Here is a 22,313-nt window from a genome sequence, read left to right as displayed (position 1 = left end):
AGTTGTTGTTCAGAGTGAGGACCAGTTCAGTCAGTCGAAGGAGGGTGTCAGTGGAAGGGTACTGGTTGGGTCGGTGGGAAAGGAAGAAGTGGAGGGTTTGAGGCCTTCGTGATGGGGGATGGAGGTGTATAGGGACTGGATACCCATGGTGAAGATAAGGCGTTGGGGACCGGGGAAGCGAAAATCGTGGAGGGCGGGGGTGGTGTCCCGAACGTAGATGGAGAGTTCTTGGACTAAGGGGGACAGGACCATGTCGAGGTATGCAGAGATGAGTTCGGTGGGGCAGGGGCAAGAGCACTCTGAGACAATGGGTCAGCCAAGGCAGTCAGGTTTGTGGATTTTGGGCAGGAGGTAGAAATGGGCGGTGCGGGGTGTGGGACTGAGGTTGGAGACGGTGGATGGGAGTTCCTCTGAGGTGATGAGGTTATGGATGGTCTGGGAGATGATGGTTTGGTGGTGGGAGGTGGGGACATGGTCAAGGGGACAGTAGGAGGAGGTGTCCGTGAGCTGGCGTTTAGCCTCAGCAACGTAAAGATCGGTGCGCCAAACTACCACCGCGCCTCCCTTGTCTGCCAGTTTGAGAGTGAGGTTGGGCTTGGAGTGGAGGGCTGCACGTTGTGAGGGTAAGAGGGGTGGACAGGTTGAAGCAGTTAATGTCGCAGCGGCAGTGGTCTATGAAGAGATAGAGGGCGGGTAAGAGGCCAGCACGGGGTATCCAGGTGGATGGGGTGTGTTGGAGGCGGGAGAAGGGGTCGTCAGAGGGTGGGCGAGAGTCCTGGTTGAAGGAGTAGGCATGGAGGCAAAGGCGGCGGAAGAATCGTTTGATGTCTCGCCGCGTGTTGAACTCGTTAATCCGGGACCGTAGGGGGATGAAGGTGAGGCCTCTGCTAAGGACTGATCTTTCGTCCTCAGAGGGGGCGGTCTGGAGGGATGAAGGGACCTCACCTTCATCCCCCTACGGTCCCGGATTAACGAGTTCAACACGCGGCGAGACATCAAACGATTCTTCCACCGCCTTCGCCTCCGTGCCTACTCCTTCAACCAGGACTCTCGCCCACCCTCTGACGACCCCTTCTCCCACCTCCAACACACCCCATCCACCTGGATACCCCGTGCTGGCCTCTTACCCGCCCTCTATCTCTTCATAGCCACCTGCCGCCGCGACATTAACCGCCTCAACCTGTCCACACCTCTTATCCACTCCAACCTCTCACCCTTGCAACGTGCAGTCCTCCACTCCCTCCATTCCAACCCCAACCTCACTATCAAACCGGCAGACAAGGGAGGCGCGGTGGTAGTTTGGCGCACCGATCTTTACGTTGCTGAGGCTAAATGCCAGCTCGCGGACACCTCCTCCTACTGCCCCCTTGACCATGACCCCAACCTCCCACCACCAAACCATCATCTCCCAAACCATCCATAACCTCATCACCTCAGGGGATCTCCCATCCACTGCCTCCAACCTCATAGTCCCACAACCCCGCTGCGCCCGTTTCTACCTCCTGCCCAAAATCCACAAACCTGACTGCCCCGGCCAACCCATTGTCTCAGCCTGTTCCTGCCCCACCGAACTCATCTCTGCGTACTTCAACATGGTCCTGTCCCCCTTAGGCCAAGAACTCCACACCTACGTTCGGGACACCACCCATGCCCTCCACCTCCGCCATGATTTTCGCGTCCCCGGCCCCCAACGCCTTATCTTCACCATGGACATCCAGTCCCTATACACCTCCATGACTAAGGCCTCAAAGCCCTCCGCTTCTTCCTTTTCCGCCGACCCAACCAGTACCCTTCCACTGACACCCTCCTTCTACTGTCTGAACTGGTCCTCACTCTGAACAACTTCTCTTTCCAATCCTCCCACTTCTTCCAAACCAAAGGAGTAGCCATGGGCACCCACATGGGCCCCAGCTATGCCTGCCTCTTTGTCGGACATGTGGAACAGTCCATCTTCTGCAGCTACACTGGCACCACCCCCCACCTTTTCCTCTGCTACATCGATGAGTGTATCGGCGCTACCTCGTGCTCCCACGAGGAGGTTGAACAGTTCGTCCACTTTACTAACACCTTCCACCTCGACCTCAAATTTATCTGGACCGTCTCAGACTCCTCCCTCCCCTTCCTAGATCTCTCCATTTCTACCTCAGGCAATCAACTCAGCACGGACATTTACTATAAAACGGACCGACTCCCACAGCTACCTAGATTACACCTCCTCCCACCCTACCCCCTGTAAAAACGCCATCCTATATTCCCATTTCCTTCGCCTCCACCGCATCTGCTCCCAGGAGGACCAATTCCAAGACCGAACAACCCGGATGGCCTCCTTTTTCAAAGACTGCAATTTCCCCTCAGACGTGGTTGACGATGCTCTCCACTGCATCTCCACTTCCCGCTCCTCCACCCTTGAACCTCGCCCTTCCAATCGCCACCAGGACAGAACCCCACTGGTCTTCACCTACCACCCCACCAACCTCCAGATACATTGTCATTTCTGCCACCTCAAACAGAGGATATATTTTCCTCCTCTCCCCTCCCCTATCAGCGTTCCGGAAAGACCACTCCCTCGTCAGGTCCACACCCCCCACTAACCCAACCTCCACTCCCGGCACCTTCCCCTGCAACCACAAGAAATGCAAAACTTGTGCGCACGCCTCCTCCCTCACTTCCCTCCAAGGCCCCTAGGGATTCTTCCATATCCGTCACAAATTCACCTGCACATCCACACACATCACTTACTGCATCCGCTGCACCCGATGTGGCCTCCTCTATATTGGGGAGACAGGCTGCCTACTTGCAGAATATTTCAGAGAACACCACCTCTGGGATACTCGCACCAATCAACCCAACCGCCCTATGGCTGAACACTTTAACTCCCCCTCCCACTCTGCCAAGGACATGCAGGTCCTTGGCATCCTCCATCGCCAGACCATGGCAACACGACGCCTGGAGGAAGAGCGTCTCATCTTCCGCCTAGGAACCCTCCAACCACAAAGGATGAATGCAGATTTCTCCAGCTTCCTCATTTCCCCTCCCCCCACCCCACCTTATCTCAGTCCCAATCCTTGGACTCAGCACCCCCTTCTTGACCTGCAATTTTCTTCCCGACCTCTCCACCCCCTCTCTGGCCTATCACCCTCACCTTAACCTCCTTCCACTTATCACATTCCCAACGCCCCTCCCCCAAGTCCCTGCTCCCTACCTTTTATCTTCGCCTGCTTGGCACACCTTCCTCATTCCTGAAGAAGGGCTTATGCCCGAAACGTCGATTCTCCTGCTTCTTGGATGCTGCCTGACCTGCTGCGCTTTTCCGGCAACACATTTTTCAGCTTTGATCTCCACCATCTGCAGTCCTCACTTTCCCCTTTCTCGCCAGCAGAGACTATTTAGAGTTTTTATTCCTTTGCTTTCCTTGTGGTGCTATGAGGAACTGTTCAGATTCTGTTTTGTACCATCCGGAAGCAACCCTTAACTGCATGGCAGCTCCCATTTTGTTGAAGGCACATGATTCATGTTATGTATTTCAGAAAAATGACACAATACTAGATTCGTAGGAATTAAAGTTCAAAAACAAAGTAGTTGATCCATTGTACCTGCACTAGTACTACCTCTTCAGCTGGGTCTATGTGAAAAAAAAAACTATTTTGCTCCTCATTCCCCATGATTTTGCTTTTTTCCGTTTTTGCAAATCTTGAACTTGCATATTTATGAATATTGTTATTTACTTCCCTTCATAACTCTCTTCTCAGGAAACATTCCATGAAACCTTTTTTGCCCAAATAAAACGTTTGGAAAAAAATAGTTGGATATTCATATATTGTTAACAATTTAGAGAAATAATGGTAGATATTGTAGAATAGATTGAGGTCCCAGGTGCCTGTGTTTATATTAGCTCTTCAATTACTGCAATCTAATTACTGGTCCTTTATTTCCATTCTTCCTTATTAAATACTCAATTTTCTTTTCAGAAAGACTAAGTCGAAATATACTAAAATATTCTATATTCTAATAACTCCATATCACCTGGAAGAGGGGAAAAAATCTAACTGTCAACTTTGCCCACATGTACAGACATATGAAAAGAGGAATGACAATGAACATCCATGCATTAAGTCTGTCCTCCATGGAGATTATGTACATACTGAAGAATGCACTCTTCTGCCTTCTATTTGCAGAATTTCTTGGAAAAGGAAGAAAAAAACAATCAAAGTTCTAATCAATCTGTGGCACTGGGTTTCCTCTCCAGTGAACTCCCTCCTTCACCCTCCCTTAATGGGCTTTCCTTGTTTGTCCTACGAGGTGAAGGTGACTGTCTTCTACATCTCCAGTGTTTGGTAGAGTTCTGCTGGATATGTCTATCACTAAAGCCAGTCAATGTGCAGAACGCACAGTAGCAAATAGGATGGAATATCACAGTTGAATGAGCTTGGACAAGTTGCTTAATAGAAATATCTCTCCTTGCATTTGCTCTCTGCCAAAGTTTGCTTTTGAAAGAGAGCTGAGTCACTTTTCATTTGGTTGTGCCACGTGCAGTGATCCCAGGACTCAAAGTCAATATCAGAACACCAAATTGAAGCTTTTGAATTTACCTGTCTGGATTTCTGATTCATGTCACACATCAGTACACACATTTTTGAGTTCAATACTGTTAGGCTTCTAGTCAGATTTTAATGCCTTTTAACTTCATTTATCACTATTTTTCAGAGTGATAATAAATAACTAAGGCTATGAATAATGTTTTCATTGTAGTGGTGTGAGAGAATCAGAGGAAAGATGAAAGAAAGATTTTTGAGTGTGGCTTCCTTGGCAGTTTGAAGAGATACACTAATTATGCTATAATTTAAAGGTGAATCATGACAGTTTGAAAGAAAAACAGAAATTGCTGGATAAATCCAGCAGGTCTGACAACATCTGTGGAGAGAAAGCAGAGTCAATGTTTCAGATCCAGTGACCTTCATTGTGACAGTTTATTTATTATTAGTGGCATTGTTGAATTGGACCTCATTCTAATGGCCAGTTTGTATTCTACTTTGAGACAACAACCAATTAGAAACCAATTATTTGTTAATCGAGAAGAACATTAGTTTGCCATGCAGATTTTCTTAATGGATGGATTACTTGTTCATCCGTTAGTTAAGTAGGCTTGGATGCCTTCAAATACTTGGTTAGAGCACCCAAAACACTTGAGAGCTTGGCTGATGTGATATAGTGTGCGGAAATAGAAAGAATGGAAGAGCTAAATAGTATTTAAATGGGGAAAGACTGTAGAAGGCTGTAGGTTAGTGTGATCTGGATGTCCTAAATTTATATGCATTTAGAGAGGCAAGGAATGATTAGGGGTAGTCAGCATGGTTTTGTTGGAGGGAAATCATGTCTCACAAACTTAGTTGAGTTTTTTGAGGAAATAGCCAAGAAGATTGATGGCAGATTGGTGGACACTGTATACTTGAACTTTAGTAAAGCCTTTGACAAGTTTCCACATGGTAAATTAATTAGTAAAGTTAAATCACATGGGATTCAGGGTGAGCTTGCCAATAGGATGCAAATTGGCTGAACGACTGGAGACACAGAGTAATAATGGTGGGTTGTTTTTTGGATTGGAGGACTGTGACCAGCGGAGTTCCACACAGATTTGTGCTGGAAATTTCTGTAAATTGAGTTTGTACTCCGAGTTTAGCTTCTTGAAACATCAGATTCTTTGGAAGCTTGACAGGGTATTTGCAAAATGTTATTTCTCTTTGTGGGCCGATCAAGGATAGAAGGGCATAATCTCATACCAAGGAATTGTCCATTTAAGACAGAGATGAAGGTGAATCTTTATTTATGCTAAGTATTTGGAATTCATTATTATAAAGGGATGTTGAGACAGGGTCATTAACTATATTCAAGGTTTGGCTAGACAGATTTCTAATCATTAAGGAAATTGATGGCTATGGGGATAAGACAGGAAAATGGCTTTGAGGATTAACACATCACCTACAAACTAATTAAATGGGTGGGAAGGTTGACTGAATGACCAACTTCCACTCTACTTAAGTAATCATCTGGTTTGGTTTTTGCTATTACTCTTTGATTTTTATCAGGGCCTGATGAGCTACTTCATTTGTTGTTTTTAAGAACTTCAAATTCAAAGTAACCTTCAGAATTTAAGGAGAAGAACTTCCAGAATGACTTTAAAACCTAGTGTCAGCCTTAAGCAATCCCAACCCAAACTGTGCAGTTTTGGTCATCACGCTACCAGAAGGATGTGGAAGTTTGGAGGGAGTGCAGAGAAGTTTCATCAGGATATTGCTTGGTCTTGATGGCATTGGCGAAGAGGAAAGGTTAAAAAGACTGGAATTGTTTTCACTGGAACGATGGTGGCTGAGAGGAGACCTGATAGAGGTCTAAAAAGTTGAGAGGGTGGACAGACAGAGACTATTACAAGGGGACACAAGTTCAAGGTGAGGTCGGGGGAAGGTTTAAGGGGCGTGTGTGAGGCAGGTACTTCATGCCTGGAATTCACTGCCAAAAGGCGTAGTGGAAGCAGGCATGTTGGCAACATTTAAGAGGCTTCTGGATGGTTACACGAATAAGGCGAGAATAGAGCGACACAGACCAAATAAGGGCAGAAAGATTTAGTTAGGGCATGATGACCAGCACAGGCCTGGAGGACAGAAGGGCGTGTTCCTGTGTTGTACTTTTTTGTTCCTTGCTCCATGTTCTATATAATATGGACTAATTTTGTCTATCTACACGCAATAATTATATGATCAACAGAATCCCTACAGTGTGGAAACAGGCTCTTTGGCCCAACAAGTCCACACCAACTCTCTGAAGAGTAACCCATCCAGACCCATTCCCCTACCCTGTTATCCACACCTGACTAGTGAACATCCCAGAACACTATGGGCAATTTAGCATGGCCATTTCGCCTAACCTGCACATCTTTCGATTGCGGGAGGTAACTGGAGCACCCGGGGGAAACCCATGCAGACATAGGAAGAATGTGCAAACTCCACACAGATAGTCGCCTGAGGCTAGATTTAAACCCTGGTCTCTAGCACTGTGAGGTAGCAGTGCTAACTACTGAGCCACCATGCCAGCCCAAATGATTATATGTTGTTTTGCTCACACATGCTATTAAAAGAATTATGTAAAAACAATGACTGCAGATGCTGAAAACCAAATACTGGATTAGTGGTGCTGGAAGAGCACAGCAGTTCAGGCAGCATCCAACGAGCAGCGAAATCGACGTTTCGGGCAAAAGCCCTTCCTGATGAAGGGCTTTTGCCCGAAACGTCGATTTCGCTGCTCATTGGATGCTGCCTGAACTGCTGTGCTCTTCCAGCACCACTAATCCAGTATTAAAAGAATTATGCCTGTTGTCAATTCAAGTCTCTTTAGAAATTTCTAAGATCACCTCTTGGGTAGCATGTAGTTATGAGAGACAGCAAACCCATATTGTACAAAGTTTAGGTTCAAGAAACATTTGAAGTAGTGTATAATTTGATAACTAGAACAGTTTGTTTTGTCCCCTAACCTGGTTAGCAATGCTAGATCACAAGGACTTACAGGGAGAACTAGTCATTTGAATACAGAACTGGCTAGAAGGTAGAAGATGCTGGTGGTGGAGGGTTCCTTTTCTGACTGGGTCCTATGACCACCGGTATGCCACAACAATCAGTGCTGAATCCAGTGCCTTTTGTCATTTACATAAATGATTTGGATGTAACATAGGAGGTATGGTTAGAACGTTTACAGATGACACCAAAATGTAGTGGACAGCAAAGAAGGTTACCTCAGAGTACAATGGGATCTTGATCTGCTGGGTCAGTGGGACAAGGAGGGGCAAATGGAATTTACTTGAGATAAATGTGAGGTGTTGCATTTTGGAAAGGCAAATCAGGGTAGGACTTATACACTTAATGGTAAGGTCCTGGGAAGTGTTGCTGAACAAAGTGACCTTGGAGTGCAGGTTCATAGCTCCTTGAAAGTAGCGTTGCAGGTAGATAGGGTAGTGAAGAAGGCATTTGGTATGCTTTCCTCTATTGGTCAGAGAAATGAGTATAGGAGCTGGGAGGTCCTGTTGCAGGCTGTACAGGACATTGGTTAGGCCATTTTTGGAATACTGTGCACAATTCTGGTCTCCCTGCTATGAGAAGAATGCTGTGAAACTTGAAAGAGTTCAGGAAAGTTTTTTTCAATTCATTTGTGGGAAAATAGACCCTGATGAGACTTTTGTACAGGCATTCAAGCAGTGGTCAGGATGTGGGGCAGAAAATAAATTGGGAGATGGAAGCGGCATTGAAGGAAGGCACTATTACAAAAATCATGGGGATGTCAATATGCGCATGGACTGGGAAAATCAGGTTAGTAGCAGATGCTAAGAAAAGTTATTTGTGGAATGTCTGCAAGGTTTCTTTTTGGAGCAGCATATGGTGTACCCCACTAGGTAATGGGTAATTCTGGAATTAGAAATGTCATGAGACTGACTTAATTGGGGAACTTAAGGTGAGAAACCTCTTGGGGGCAGTGACCATAAATATGATGGTATTCCCTCTGCAGTTTGAGAGAAAGAAGCTGGAATCAGACCTGACAGTATTACAGTTGAGTAAAGTTAACTACAAAGACATGAGAGAGGAACCAGTTGATTGGAAGGGGACCATAGCAGGAAAGACAGTGGAGCAGCAATGGCAGGTGTTTCTGAGATAATTCAAGGGGCACAGCAGAAATTCATCTGAAGGAAGAAGAAAAATACTAAGGGGAGGATGAAGCAATCATGACTGACATGGGAACTCAGGGATAGCAGAAAAGTAAAAGAAAAAGCATAAAATGTGATGATTAGTGGGAAACTAGAGGACTGGGAAGATATTAAAAACCAGCAGCCGATAACTAAAAAGAAATCAGGAATGGGGAAGGTAAGATATAAGGATAAGATAGTTAGTAATATAAAATAAATTGCAAGAGTTTTTTTAGATACGTACAAAAGGTGAGAGAGAGGCAGAGTAGACATTGGATAGCTGGAGAAGTAGCAATGGGGAACAAAGAATTGGTGGAGGAACTGAAAAGGTCACTGCATCAATCTTCATTTTGGAAGACACCACAGGCATATCGGAACTTCAAGAGAGTCAGGGCAAAGGTGAGTGTAGTGGCCATCACTTAGGAGAAAGTATTAAGGAAGCTGAAAGCTCTGAAGGTAAATAAATCACCTAGATGTTTATATTATTCATTTGAGGGACTTTGGCATCACTGCCTGGCCAGCATTGATAACCCATCCCTATTTGCCCTGCCTTCTTGATTTGTTGCAGTTCACTTGCTGTGGGTTGACCTATAATGCCGTTAGAGAGGGAATTCCAGGATTTTGACCCAACAACTGTGAAGGAACGGCAGTATAGTTCCAAGTCAGGGTGGTGAATGGCTTGGAGGGAAATTTGCAGGTGATGGTGTTCCCAAGTATCTGCTGCCCTTGGCCTTCTAGGTGGAAGTGGCCATAGGTTTGGAAGGTACTGTCTAAGGATCTTTGGTGAATTTCTTTTTTTTTAGATTAGATTAGATTACTTAGTGTGGAAACAGGCCCTTCGGCCCAACAAGTCCACACCGCCCCACCGAAGCGCAACCCACCCATACCCCTACATCTACATCTACCCCTTACCTAACACTATATGGGCAATTTAGCATGGCCAATTCACCTGACCTGCACAGCTTTGGACTGTGGGAGGAAACCGGAGCACCCGGAGGAAACCCACGCAGACACTGGGAGAACGTGCAAACTCCACAGTTAGCCGCCTGAGGTGGGAATTGAACCCAGATCTCTGGCGCTGTGAGGCAGCAGTGCTAACCACTGTACCACCGTGCTGCCCACTGCAGTGCATCTTGTAGATATCACACACTACTGCTATTGAGCATCAGTGGTAGAGGGATTAAATGTTTGTAGATGTGGTGCCAATCAAGCAAGTTGCTTTGTCGTGGATGCTGTCAAGCTTCTTGAGTGTTGTTGGAGCTGCATCCATCCAGGCAAGTGGGGAGTATTCCATCGCACTCCTGACTTGTGCCTTGTAGATGGTGGGGTGAGTCACTCGCCGCAGTAACCCTAGTCTCTGACTTGCTGTTGTAGCCACTATATTTTTGTGATGAGTCCAGTAGAGTGTCTGGTCAATGGTAACCCCCAAAGATGTTGACAGTGGGGGATTCAGTGATGATAATACTGAATGTCAAGGGGTGGTGGTTAGAGTGTCTCTTTATTGGTGATGGTCATTGTCTGTCATTTGTGTGCCGCTTGTTGTCCCAAGCCTGGATATTGTCCAGATCCTGTTTCATTTGGGCACAGACTGCTTCAGTATCTGACGAGTCGCGAATGGTGCTGAACGCTGTACAATCATCGATGAATATCCTCACTTCTAATGACGGCAGGAAGGTCATTGATGAAGCAGCTGAAGATTATTGGGCTTAGGGCACTACCCTGAGGGACTCCTGCAGAGTTGTCCTGGAGCCAAGATGACTGCCCTCCACAACCGTAACCAATTTACAATGGAGTTGCCAGGGTTGGAGGTTTTGAGGTATAGAAAAGGCTGAGTAGGCTGAGACTATTTTCCCTGTAGTGTCGGAAGCTGAGGGATGACCTTATATAAGTTTATAAAATCACGAAGGGCATAGATGGCCTAAATAGACAAGGTCTTTTTCCTGGGGTAGGTGAGTCCAGAACTAAAGGGTTTAAGAACATAGGTTTAAGGTGAGAGGGGAAAGATTTAAAAGGGACCTAAGGGGTAACTTTTTCACGCAGAGGGTGGTGCGTGTATAGATTGAATTGCCAGAGGAAGTAGTGGAGGCTGGTATGATTACAACAATTAAAAGGATCTGGGTAGGTGTATGAATAGGAAGGGTTCAAGAGGGATGTGGGCCAAATGCTGGCAAATGGGATCAGACCTATTTAGGATATCTGGTAGACATGGACGAGTTGGACCGAAGGTTCTGTTTCTAGGCTGTACGACTCTATGACTCTATGAATATTGGATTATTTGGGATAACTCATCTATAAAGAAATAAGTTTGAAGTATCTTGCTTTCAGAAAAGATCTTGCAGTACAAAACGTCGGCTATTTGGAAATTTCGCTAATGGCCTCCCAAATACTATAATGGTACCAGTGTGGGAAGCTACAACAATTACAAGAAAACAGTAAGTTTGATTTTCTTATTCAAATTACAAAACAAAGCATTCTAATGCACTTGTAAGTGCTTTGCTGTTTTATATTCTCAATTTTACTATCTTGCAGATTAATGAAAGGTTTGTGCTATATTTTTTATAAAGCAAACCAAATGAACATTTTAAGGCATTCTCAAGATCTGAATGCCCATTGATACATTTCTTGTTTGCAGTTCTTTCAGCATATTTTTGCCTTTTAATGCTATCCTCCATGTATTTGTCTTGTAAAGATATCTTTGCTTTCTCCCAGTATCATTTTTGCACCTTGATTCACAAGAAGATATTTCTTGAACAAAATGTTGGTTAAAAGCCTTTGATGAATTTGGTGATCCAGTAAATGGTAATTGGTTTTTCAAAGGTGTCATTAAACCCACTTGGATTGTCAGTTCACTTACTCAAGCAGTCTAATGTCTGGACAGCAGGGAAGAGGAAATGAAGGTACAGTGGCAGGATAGAGTAAGGTTGTCAATTTTATAAATTAACTTGTAAATAATGGGGTTGGGAGCTATGAAGTTGGTGAGCGTAGAATTAACAGACATGTGGGATAAGAACATGCACAACAGTTGGAGTTCATTTAATGTGGCTTGCTAAAATCATTGGAGTCAATTCCACAGATCATTTGAAGCATTGTGCTGTTTGAGAGAGCTTATGGAGTGAGTTGAAGGTAAGTGTGAGGGGTTTAAACATTTGATATTGATTAAGGGTAACTCTTAACTCAATAAGACCAGGAATTCAGGAATGATGGACAAGGACACAGGCAGGAAGTTGAAGTATGTAGTCTTGATGATATTAAGAAATTAAGTTACTGGTTAGAATTGAGCGGAACTTAAATTTGGTTGTAAACTGTGGTCTGAATGAATAGTTGGGGAGGAAGAAAGATTTGGGGGCAAGGTAGAATTGAGCCAATGGTAAGTTTGTATACATTCCTCAGCCCTAACATGATGTAAAACAAGTAATGCCATAGCAAAAAACAAAGAATTGCAGATACTAGAAATCAGAAGTACAAAACAGAAATTGTTGGAAATATTGAGCAGGTCTGGCAGCACCTGTGAAGAGAAAGCAAAGTTAACACCCTCATCCAGCAACCCTTCTTCAAAACTGATTGTAGCTAGGAAAAGATTGGTATATATGCTGAAGATGGGGTGGTCGGAAGGTAAAGGGGTAAATGATTGGTGGAGATGGAGCACAGTGAGGACCGGAATGGACAGTTCAGAGATTGACCAGTTTAAGGTGAGAACAGGATGGAAATTAGAAGTGAAATTTTCCAATTCTGGATGACAGGGGGAAGCAGCACCAATGATGTCATCTCTCACTCCTCCCTTCCCTTCCTGAATGGCTCTGTTTCCATTTCTGGGGACAAACTCGGCCCCAATATCCTCTACCAACCCACCAACTCCCACAGTTACCTTGACTATACACCCTGCTTCCTATAAATACCATATTCCATATTCCATTCTCTCGGTTTCTCCATTTCAGTCATTTCTGTTTGGATGATACCAGCTTCTTCACAGTGGCTCCAAAATGTCCATCGTCTTCCCCAACTAAGGATTCCCATCACTGGTGGACAGGGCCCTTAGCTGTGTCCAACCTAACTCCCATATCACGGCTCACCCACAACAGCAATAGAGTCCATCCTGATCTTCACTTAGCACCCCACCAGCTTTTACATTCAAAGGATCATTACACCCCACTTCCGCTACCTCCAGCAGGATGCTACCACCAAACATATATTCCCCTCCCCTCCCTTGTCGGCTTTCTGCAGGAATTATTCCCTCCGGGATACCTTGGTCCATTCCTCCTAACACCTTCCTACACCCCCATGGAACTTTCCCTTGGAATTGCAAAGGCTTACTATCTGAGGCCCCAGACATACGTTCCAGGTGATGCAGTGGTTTACCTGTACTTCACTCAATTTAGTCTGCAGTATTCACTACTCAGAATGAGTGCTGTACACTGGGGAGACCAAGAGATTGCGTGATCATATTGCAGAACATCTGCGTTCTGTCGGCAAAAATGAGCCTGAGCTTCCTCTTGCCTGCCACTTCAACATATTAGCCAACATCTCTGTCTCAAGTTTGCTGCAGTCTGGCAGAATGGCATCTCATTTTCCGCTTGGGGGCCCTGCATCCTTCATTGAAATTGAGTTCAGTAATTTTAATGACCGAACGCCTTCTCCCATGTACTTATGCCACACATACCCGGCCTTGTTGTCACATGGGCTGCTACTCCAACCAACCCATTGTTTGCTACTAATGGTTCCCATTGTCAGCTTTTGGTTCTCCCAGGCTGACCTTAACCCATTCTTTTGTTTGTCCAACTGTTATTTTGTCTCTCTGGGCTCCATCTCCACCTGTCATTTACTCCTCTACTCTTTTCCATCCCATCCTCAGTGTATATACCAATCTTTTCCTAGCTACAATTGGTTCTGAAGAAGGGCCACGGACCTAAAACATTAATTCTGCTTACTCTCAATAGGTCTGGCAGCATTTGTTGTGTTTTTCCAGCAATTTCTGTTTGTGTTAGTATAACAATGCTGATCACGTAATAGAGAGACAGTACAAAATGGAGCTGCTTAAGTATGCATATGGAAGCTGATTCCAAGTGTTAGAAAATCGAAAGCATGAATGTTCACTTGAAAATAGAGGGTGTTTTCTGACTATTGAAATAAATGCAGGCTCAGCTGCCCGAATGGAAATGGCTTGGGAGATGAGGTGTTCCAAAATAGATATATGTAGCAATTGGCTCTTAAAGGGATACCTGAGTTTTGGTTGCTGTTTTGACAATAATTCAGATTTTACCAATTGCTTTAAATTATGCCCAAGATACTAAACCTAGTTAAGTTTGAACTTGTTGCTTTGACAACATTGGACTAATGAGAAGAAATGATGTTGGGGGTATTAAAATGCAAACATTTTGAAAATTAGAGCAACTGCTACTGAACAGCAGAACAACTGCCGTAAAGCCAGACAGCTAACTGCCCATCTAAAATCCTGTAAAACATACTCACAGTAAAAAAAAAAGAAAGACAACCCAAAGAAATCACATGGAGGATTGAAGACAGCAGAGAAAACAGAGACCGTGTGGACTTGAGATTAAGTTAATGCAATGTTCCATAATTGTGTTTTTGGAAAAGCATGTTAATAGGATTGTGTTCCGTTCGGGGAAAGAGTGTTCAGTTTGTTAATAGCTTTATTCAATGTTCTGTTAGGAAAATAAATTGCTATTTTTCTTTAAATAGTGGAAGTTAGGAATTCTCTGTCACTCAGATTTTTAACAGATTACGAGGCGAGGCGAGCTTTTCTGGGTGTTTGGATTTAATTAACAGAGGGGTTCCACTTCTGCGTCGTAATAGTATGGGGGCTCCTGCCCAGGATTTGGACAGATTTGGGGTATGAAAGATCCCAGCAGATTTAGACACTTGGCAATTAATGTCCTAGATCTTTAAATAAACTTAACGTTAGAAAGTTTGTTTTCTTTCGGTTACTTGTGGTTGGTTAAATTAAAGGTGAGGGAAAAAACTCTAGCAATGTTAAGCGATCTTGGGGTTTGAAGATCCTTTCTAAATTTGCTAAGAAGGTTTAGAAAGACTGAGGAAGGATATACTTTTAGAATTAGCAAACAGGTTAGAATTGGATTTAACCAGGAACAAAAGGAAAGTTGAAATTGTAATGGAGTTGGTCAAGCACTTCGGTATATCAGAGAAACAGATAAGTGCAGTATAGTTAGAAAAAACTTAAATTGCAAATGAGGTGACTGGAGTTAGAAGGTAAAGAGAAGATAAAGAAAGGGAGAGAGGGTTCTTAGCAAAAAGAGAGAAAGAGGGATAGAAGAAAAAAAAAGGAGAAAGGATTCTTTACTGAGCAAAAAGAAAGAGAGAGAGAGAATTTGAACTTTGAATTAGTCAGGAAAGTCAAGTTAACAGGATGGAGATGAAGGGAGAAGACAGATATGTTAAAACATTGCCACATTCCAATGAGAAAGATGAAGCCTTTTTTACTTAATTTGAAAAGTTGGCTTGGCAGATGGAGTAGCAAGAGAACTTGTGGGTAACGTTTTTTCAGACTAAGCTGGTAGGCAGGGCTAATGAGGTATTTTCAGTTCTCTCAGATGGGGGATCAAGAGATTATGCAGATGTCAAAGAGGCTATTTTGGGTGCCTATGAATTAGGACCAGAAGCGTGTAGACAGCGGTTCAGAAAAACAACAAAGGAACCAGGCCAGACTTAGGTTGAGTTCGAAAGAATTAAACAAAGCAATTTTGATAGCTGGGTGTGGACCTTCAAAATACATTGAACATAGAACATTACAGCGCAGTAGACGCCCTTCGGCCCTCGGTGTTTTCACAGGTCACTGCAACAATCTGTAGCCTATCTATCATGCACTATTCCATTTTCATCCATATGTTTATCCAATGACCATTTAAATGCCCTTAAAGTTGGTGAGTCTACGACTGTTGCAGGCAGTGAGTTCCACGCTCCTCCTACTCTGAGTAAAGAAACTGCCTCTGACATAGGTCCTATATCTGTCATCCCACAATGTAAAGCTATGTCCCCTCGTGCCAGCCACCACTATCCGAGGAAAAAGGCTCTTGCTTTTTACCCTAACTCTCTAATTATCTTACATGTCAAAAATTAAGTCACCTCTCAACCGTCTTCTCTCCAGCAAAAACCGTCTCAAGTCCCTCAGCCTTTCCTCATTAGACCTTCCCTCCATACCAGGCAGCATCCTGGTAAATCTCCTCTGCACTTTTTCCAAAGGTTCCACATCCTCCTTATTAATGAGGTGACCAGAATCGTTGTTCCCCCAGTGCGGCCGCACCTGAGTTTGGTACAGCTGCAGCATGGCCTCGTGGCTCTGAAACTCAATCCCTCAACCAATAAAAGCTAACACACCATATGCCTGCTTCACAACCTTGTCAACCTGGGTGGCAACTTTCAGGGATCTGTGTACATGAACACCAAGATCTCTCTGCTCATCTACACTATCACGAATCTTACCATTAACTCGTACTCTGTATTGTTGTTGCTCCTTCCAAAGTGAATCACCTCACACTTTTCCACATTACATTCCATTTGCCACCTCTCAGCCCAGCTCTGCAGTTTATCTATGTCCCTCTGTCACCTGCAACATCCTTCAGCACTATCTACAACTCCACCAACCTTTAGTTTCATGCGCAAATTTACTAATCCGTCCTTCTACGTCCTCATCTAGGTCATTTATAAAAATGGCAAATAACAGTGGTCCCAAAACCGATCCGTGCAGTACACCACTAGTAACTGGACACCAGGATGAACATTTCCTATCAACACCATCTTCTGTCGTCTTTCAGCTAGCCAATTTCTGATCCAACCCACTAAATCACCCTCAATCCCATGCCTCTGTATTTTGTGCAATAACCTACCGTGGGGAACCTTATCAAACGCTTTACTGAAATCCATATATACCACATCAACCACTTTACCCTCATCCACCTGTTTGGTTACCATCTCAAAGAGCTCAATAAGATTTGTGAAGCATGACCTACTCTTCACAAAACTATGTTGACTAAACCTAATCAACTTATTCTTCTCTAGATGATTATAAATCCTATCCCTTATAACCTTTTCCAACACTTTACCCACAACTGAAGTAAGGCTCACTGGTCTATAATTGCCAGGGTTGTCTTTACTTTCCTCCTTGAACAAAGGGACAACATTTACTATCCTCTAGTCTTCTGGCACTATTCCTGTAGACAATGACAATATAAAGATCAAAGCCAAAGGCTCTGCAATCTCCTCCCTGGCTTTCCAGAGAATCCTAGGATAAATCCCATTCGGCCCAGGACACTTATGTATTTTCCTACTTTCTGGAATTGAGGGCAGCACGGTGGTTAGCACTGCTGCCTCACAGTGCTAGGGACCCAGGTTCGATTCCAGCCTCGAGCGACTGTCTGTGTGGAGTTTGCAGATTCTCCCTATGTCTGCATGGGTTTCTTCCGGGTGCACCAGTTTCCTCCCACAAACCAAAGATGTGTAGGTTAGATGAATTGGCCATGCTAAATTGCCCTTACTGTTCAGGGATGTGTAGGTTAGGTGTATTAGTCAGCTATAAATATAGAGTAATATGTTTGGGTGGGAGACTCTTTGGAGGGTTGGTGTGGACTTGTTGGCCCAAAGGACCTGTTTCCACACTCTAGGGGGTTCTAAGAATTGCTAACACCTCCTCCTTGTGAACCTCAATCTTGTCTAGTCTTGTATCCTGTATCTAAGTACTCTCCTCGACAACATTGTCTTTAGTGTGAATACTGATGATAAATATTCATTTAGTGCTTCTCCTATCTCCTCGGACTCTGCACACAACTTCCCACTACTGCCCTTTATTGGCCCTAACCTTTCTCTAGTCATTCTTTTATTCCTGATATATCTTTAGAAAGTGGAGGAGTTGTTAGCTTTCTTTAGCAGGTATGTGCTATCCAGGGAGATTCAGTCAGACAAGGGACTAATTTTACTGCTGGGCAATTCAAGGAAGTCAGTTTAGACTTACTGCACTTTAAGTCAAGTGTGTACTGTTCTGAATCCCAGGGAGCCTTGGAACGGTGGCATTAGACCCTGGAGAATATGTTAAGAGTATGCCATCAGGATTACCCCAACAATTGGGATAATGTTGTGTTTATGTTGTTTGCCATTAGAGATGCTCCAAATGAATTGACTCAGTTGACTTCCTTTGAGTTAATATTCGGGCATGAAGTGAGAGTGCCTTTGAAACTAAGAAAAATTGAAAGGAGATTGCATCAGAGATTGCACACTTGGATTATGTGCCTCTGGTAAGGGAAAGATTAAACAGAATTAGCTAAACAGCAGATGAAGAGGACACAGCATACAATGGAGGCAAATAACAATTCTAAAATTTTCCCATGGTAATGACATATTAATATTGTTACTAGTGATAGGAGACCCCTTCAACACCATGTTTAGTGGTCCCTATCAAATTGAGAAAACGTTGAGTCAAGTAAATTATCTGGTAAAGATGGCAGATAGAAGAAAACTGTACTGGGTATATCATGTGCATATGTTGAAGCCTTATTTTAACAGAGACAGGGAACTGGAGAAGCAGGTGTCAGTTACTGCTCTGTAGAGTGAGGAATGAAATCGAGATAGTGTGGATTTTGATGTGCCCAAGATACATTAGATGATGAGGAAGTCATTGAAGAATAGGATGGGATAGTGACCTATCTGTCTCAGGAGCAAAGAACCAAGCTGAAAGGTTTGTTTCTGCAGTTTGGGGGCATATGCTGGAATAGAATGGGGAGGAATATTGCATGCAATTCTGGTCTCCTTCCTATTGGAAAGCTGTTATGAAACTTGAAAGGGTTCAGAAAAGATTTACAAGGATGTTGCCAGGATTGGAGGATTTGAGCTATAAGGAGAGGTTGAATAGGCTGGGGCTGTTTTCCCTCAAGCTTCGGAAGCTGAGGGGTGACCCTATAGAGGTTCATAAAATCATGAGCATGGATAGGATAAATAGACAAAGTATTTTCCCTGGGGTGGGGGAGTCCAGAACTGGAAGGCATAGGTTTAGGATGAGAGGGGTAAGACATAAGAGACCTAAGGGCAATGTTCTTATGCAGAGGGTCGTACATAAATGGAATAAGATGCCAGAGGAAGTGGTGGAGGCTAGTACAATTGCAATATTTAAAAGGCATCTGGATGGGTATATGAATAAGGAGGGTTTGGAGGGCTATGGGCCGATGGCCGGTGACACTAGATTGGTTAACTGGTCAGCAAGGGCGGGTTGAACCGAAGAATCTGTTTCCATGCTGTACATCTCTACGACTAATACTATTGTGTATGAGGTGGAATTAGGGAATGCCGTTCTGATAAAATGACACCCCTACAGGCTTAATCTTTTCAAAGCTGCACAGGTCCGTAAGGAACTGAATGTGATGCTCAACGAAGACATTTTTGAACTGAGTCAGAGTGAGTGGAGCTTGTTGATCATGTTAGTTCTCAAACCTGGCAGGTCCCAGTGATTTGTGCGGACTATTGGAAGGTCAGCGCTGTAATTAAATCAGACTCCTATCCAATACCAAGGTTGGTGGACTGTACAGAGAATGTTGAACAAGTCACTTATATCACAAAGTTATTGGTTATTGGCAGGTACCCTTATCAGAAAAAGCGGAAGATGTTTCTGCGTTTGTAACCCCAAATGGGCTATATCAATTCAAAGTGATGCCCTTTGGAATGAAGAACACACCAGCCACATGCCAACGATTCATGAAGAGAGTTGTGGCTGGATTAAGAAATTGTGCAGTTTATCTTGACGTGATCTTTAGCCAGTCACAGATTGGCAGGGGATTTTAACTTTCTAAACATCGACTGGGACTGCCATAATAGTGTTAAAGGTTTAGATGGAGAGGAATTTCTTAAGTGCGTACAAGACAATTTTAGATTGGATTACTTAGTGTAGAAACAGGCCCTTTAGCCCAACAAGTCCACACCAACCCGCCAAAGCGCAACCCACCCAGACCCATTTCTCTACATTTACCCCTTCATCTAACACTACGGGCAATTTAGCATGGCCAATTCACCTAACCTACACATTTTTGGATTGTGGGAGGAAACCGGAGCACCCGGAGGAAACCCACGCGGACATGGGGAGAATGTGCAAACTCCACAGAGAGTTTGTGTGGAATTGAACCCGCGTCTCTGGCGCTGTGAGGCAGCAGTGCTAACCACTGTGCCACCCTGCCGCCCATAAATTTTCTGATTCAGTATGTGGATGTACCTACTAGAGAAGGTGCAAACTTGACCTACTCTTGGGAAATAAGGCAGGGCAGGTAACTGAGGTGTCAGTGGGGGAGCACTTTGGGGCCAGCAACCATAATTCTATTAATTTTAAAATAGTGATGGAAAAGGGTAAACCAGATCTAAAAGTTGAAGTTCTAAATTGGAGAAAGGCCAATTTTGACGGTATGAGGCAAGAACCTTTGAAAGCTGATTGGAGGCAGATGTTCACAGGTAAAGGGACGGCTGGAAAATGGGAAGCCTTCAGAAATGAGAGAACAAGAATCCAGAAAGGGTGAAAGGGAAGGCTGGTAGGTATAGGGAATGCTGGATGACTAAAGAAATTGAGGGTTTGGTTAAGAAAAAGAAGGAAGCATATTTCCGGTATAGACAGGATAGATCGAGTGAATCCTTAGAAGAGTATAAAGGAGTATACTTAGAGGGAAATCAGGAAGGCAAAAAGGGGAGATGAGATAGCTTTGGCAAATAGAATTAAGGAGAATCCAAGGGGTTTTTACAAATATATTAAGGACAAAAGGATAACTAGGGAGAGAATAAGGCCCCTCAAAGATCAGCAAGGCGGCCTTTGTGTGGAGCCACAGAAATTGGGGGAGATACTAAATGAATATTTTGCATCAGTATTTACTGTGGAAAAGGTATAGACTGTAGGGAAATAGATGGTGACATCTTGCGAAATGTCCAGATTACAGAGGAGGAAGTGCTGGATGTCTTGAAACGGTTAAAGGTGGATAAATCCCCAGGACCTGATCAGATGTATCCGAGAACTCTGTGGGAAGCTAGAGAAGTGATTGCTGGGCCTCTTGCTGAGATATTTGTATCATCAATAGTCACAGGTGAGGTGCCGGAAGACTTGGAGGTTGGCTAACGTGGTGCCACTGTTTAAGAAGGGCGGTAAAGACAAGCCAGGGAACTATAGACCAGTGAGCCTGACCTCAGTGGTGGGCAAGTTTTTGGAGATAATCCTGAGGGATAGGATGTACGTGTATTTGGAAAAGCAAGAACTGATTAGGGATAGTCAACATGGCTTTGTGCATGGGCAATCATGTCTCACAGACTTCATTGAGTTTTTTGAAGAAGTAACAAAGAAGATTGATGAGGGCAGAGCAGTAGATGTGATCTATATGGACTTCAGTGAGGCATTCGACAAGGTTCTCCATGGGAGACTGATTAGCAAGGTTATATCTCATGGAATAAAGGGAGAACTAGTCATTTGGATACAGAACTAGCTCAAAGATAGAAGACAGAGGGTGGTGGTGGAGAGTTGTTTTTCAGGCTGGAAGCCTGTGACCAGTGGAGTGCCACAAGGATCGGTCTTGGGCCCTCTGCTTTTTGTCATTTACATAAATGATTTGGATGCGAGCATAAGAGGTACAGTTAGTAAGTATGCAGATGACACCAAAATTGGAGGTGTCGTGGACAGCAAAAGAGGGTTACCTCCGATTACAACAGGATCTGGACCAGATGGGCCAATGGGCTGCGAAGTGGCAGATGGCGTTTAATTCAGATAAATGCGAGGTGCTGCATTTTGGGAAAGCAAATCTTAGCAGCACTTTTATACCTTAATGGTAAGGTCCTAGGGAGTGTTGCTGAACAAACAGAGTGCAGGTTCATAGCTCCTTGAAAGTGGAGTCGCAGGTAGATAGGATAGTGAAGATTCTTTCCTTTATTGGTCAGAGTATTGAGTACAGGAGTTGGGTGGTCATGTTGCAGCTGTACTGAACATTGGTTAGGCCACTGTTGGAATATTGCGTGCAATTCTGGTCTCCTTCCTATCGGAAAGATGTTGTGAAACTTGAAAGGGTTCAGAAAAGATTTACAAGGATGTTGCCAGGGTGGGAGGATTTGAGCTATAGGGGGAGGCTGGGGCTGTTTTCCCTGGAGTGTCGGATGCTGAGGGATGACCTTATAGAGGTTTCCAAAATTATGAGGGGCATGGATAGGATAAATAGACAAAGTCTTTTCCCTGGGGTCGGGGAGCCTAGAACCAGAGGGCATAGGTTTAGGGTGAGAGAGGGAAAGATATAAAAGAGACATAAGGGACAACTTTTTCCACGCAGATGGTGGTATGTGTATAGAATGAGCTGCCAGAGGAAGTGGTGAAGGCTGGTACAATTGCAACATTTAAGAGGCATTTGGATAGGTATATGAATAGGAAGGGTTTGGAGGGATATGGGCCGGGTGCTGGCAGGTGGGAGTAGATTGGGTTGGGATATCTGGTTGGCATGGCCGGGTTGGACCGAAGGATCTGTTTCCCAGCTGTACATCTCTATGACTCTAAAGTCGAAAACATATGTGTTCTCTTGAAAATAGAGAGGGGTTTCTGAATGTTGAAGTGAATGTGCAGTGCAGG

The 22,313-nt window shown here is 44.2% G+C and overlaps 1 protein-coding gene across 2 annotated transcripts in view; it reads left to right on the top strand.

The window, feature by feature from the left end:
- gtf3c2 (general transcription factor IIIC, polypeptide 2, beta) overlaps positions 1-22,313 on the top strand; it is a 144,450-nt gene that overhangs the window by 17,237 nt on the left and 104,900 nt on the right. For both annotated transcript variants that reach the window (XM_072557740.1, XM_072557749.1), the window contains exon 4: positions 11,048-11,154. In XM_072557740.1, the coding sequence (XP_072413841.1) occupies positions 11,048-11,154 (107 nt within the window). The remainder of the gene's footprint in view (positions 1-11,047; positions 11,155-22,313) is intronic.

Source organism: Chiloscyllium punctatum, chromosome 3 (genome assembly GCF_047496795.1).
Source record: "Chiloscyllium punctatum isolate Juve2018m chromosome 3, sChiPun1.3, whole genome shotgun sequence".
NCBI lineage: Eukaryota > Metazoa > Chordata > Chondrichthyes > Orectolobiformes > Hemiscylliidae > Chiloscyllium > Chiloscyllium punctatum.
The sequence above is the reverse complement of the archived record's forward strand: the minus strand, read 5'-3'. Positions and strand labels throughout refer to the sequence as shown.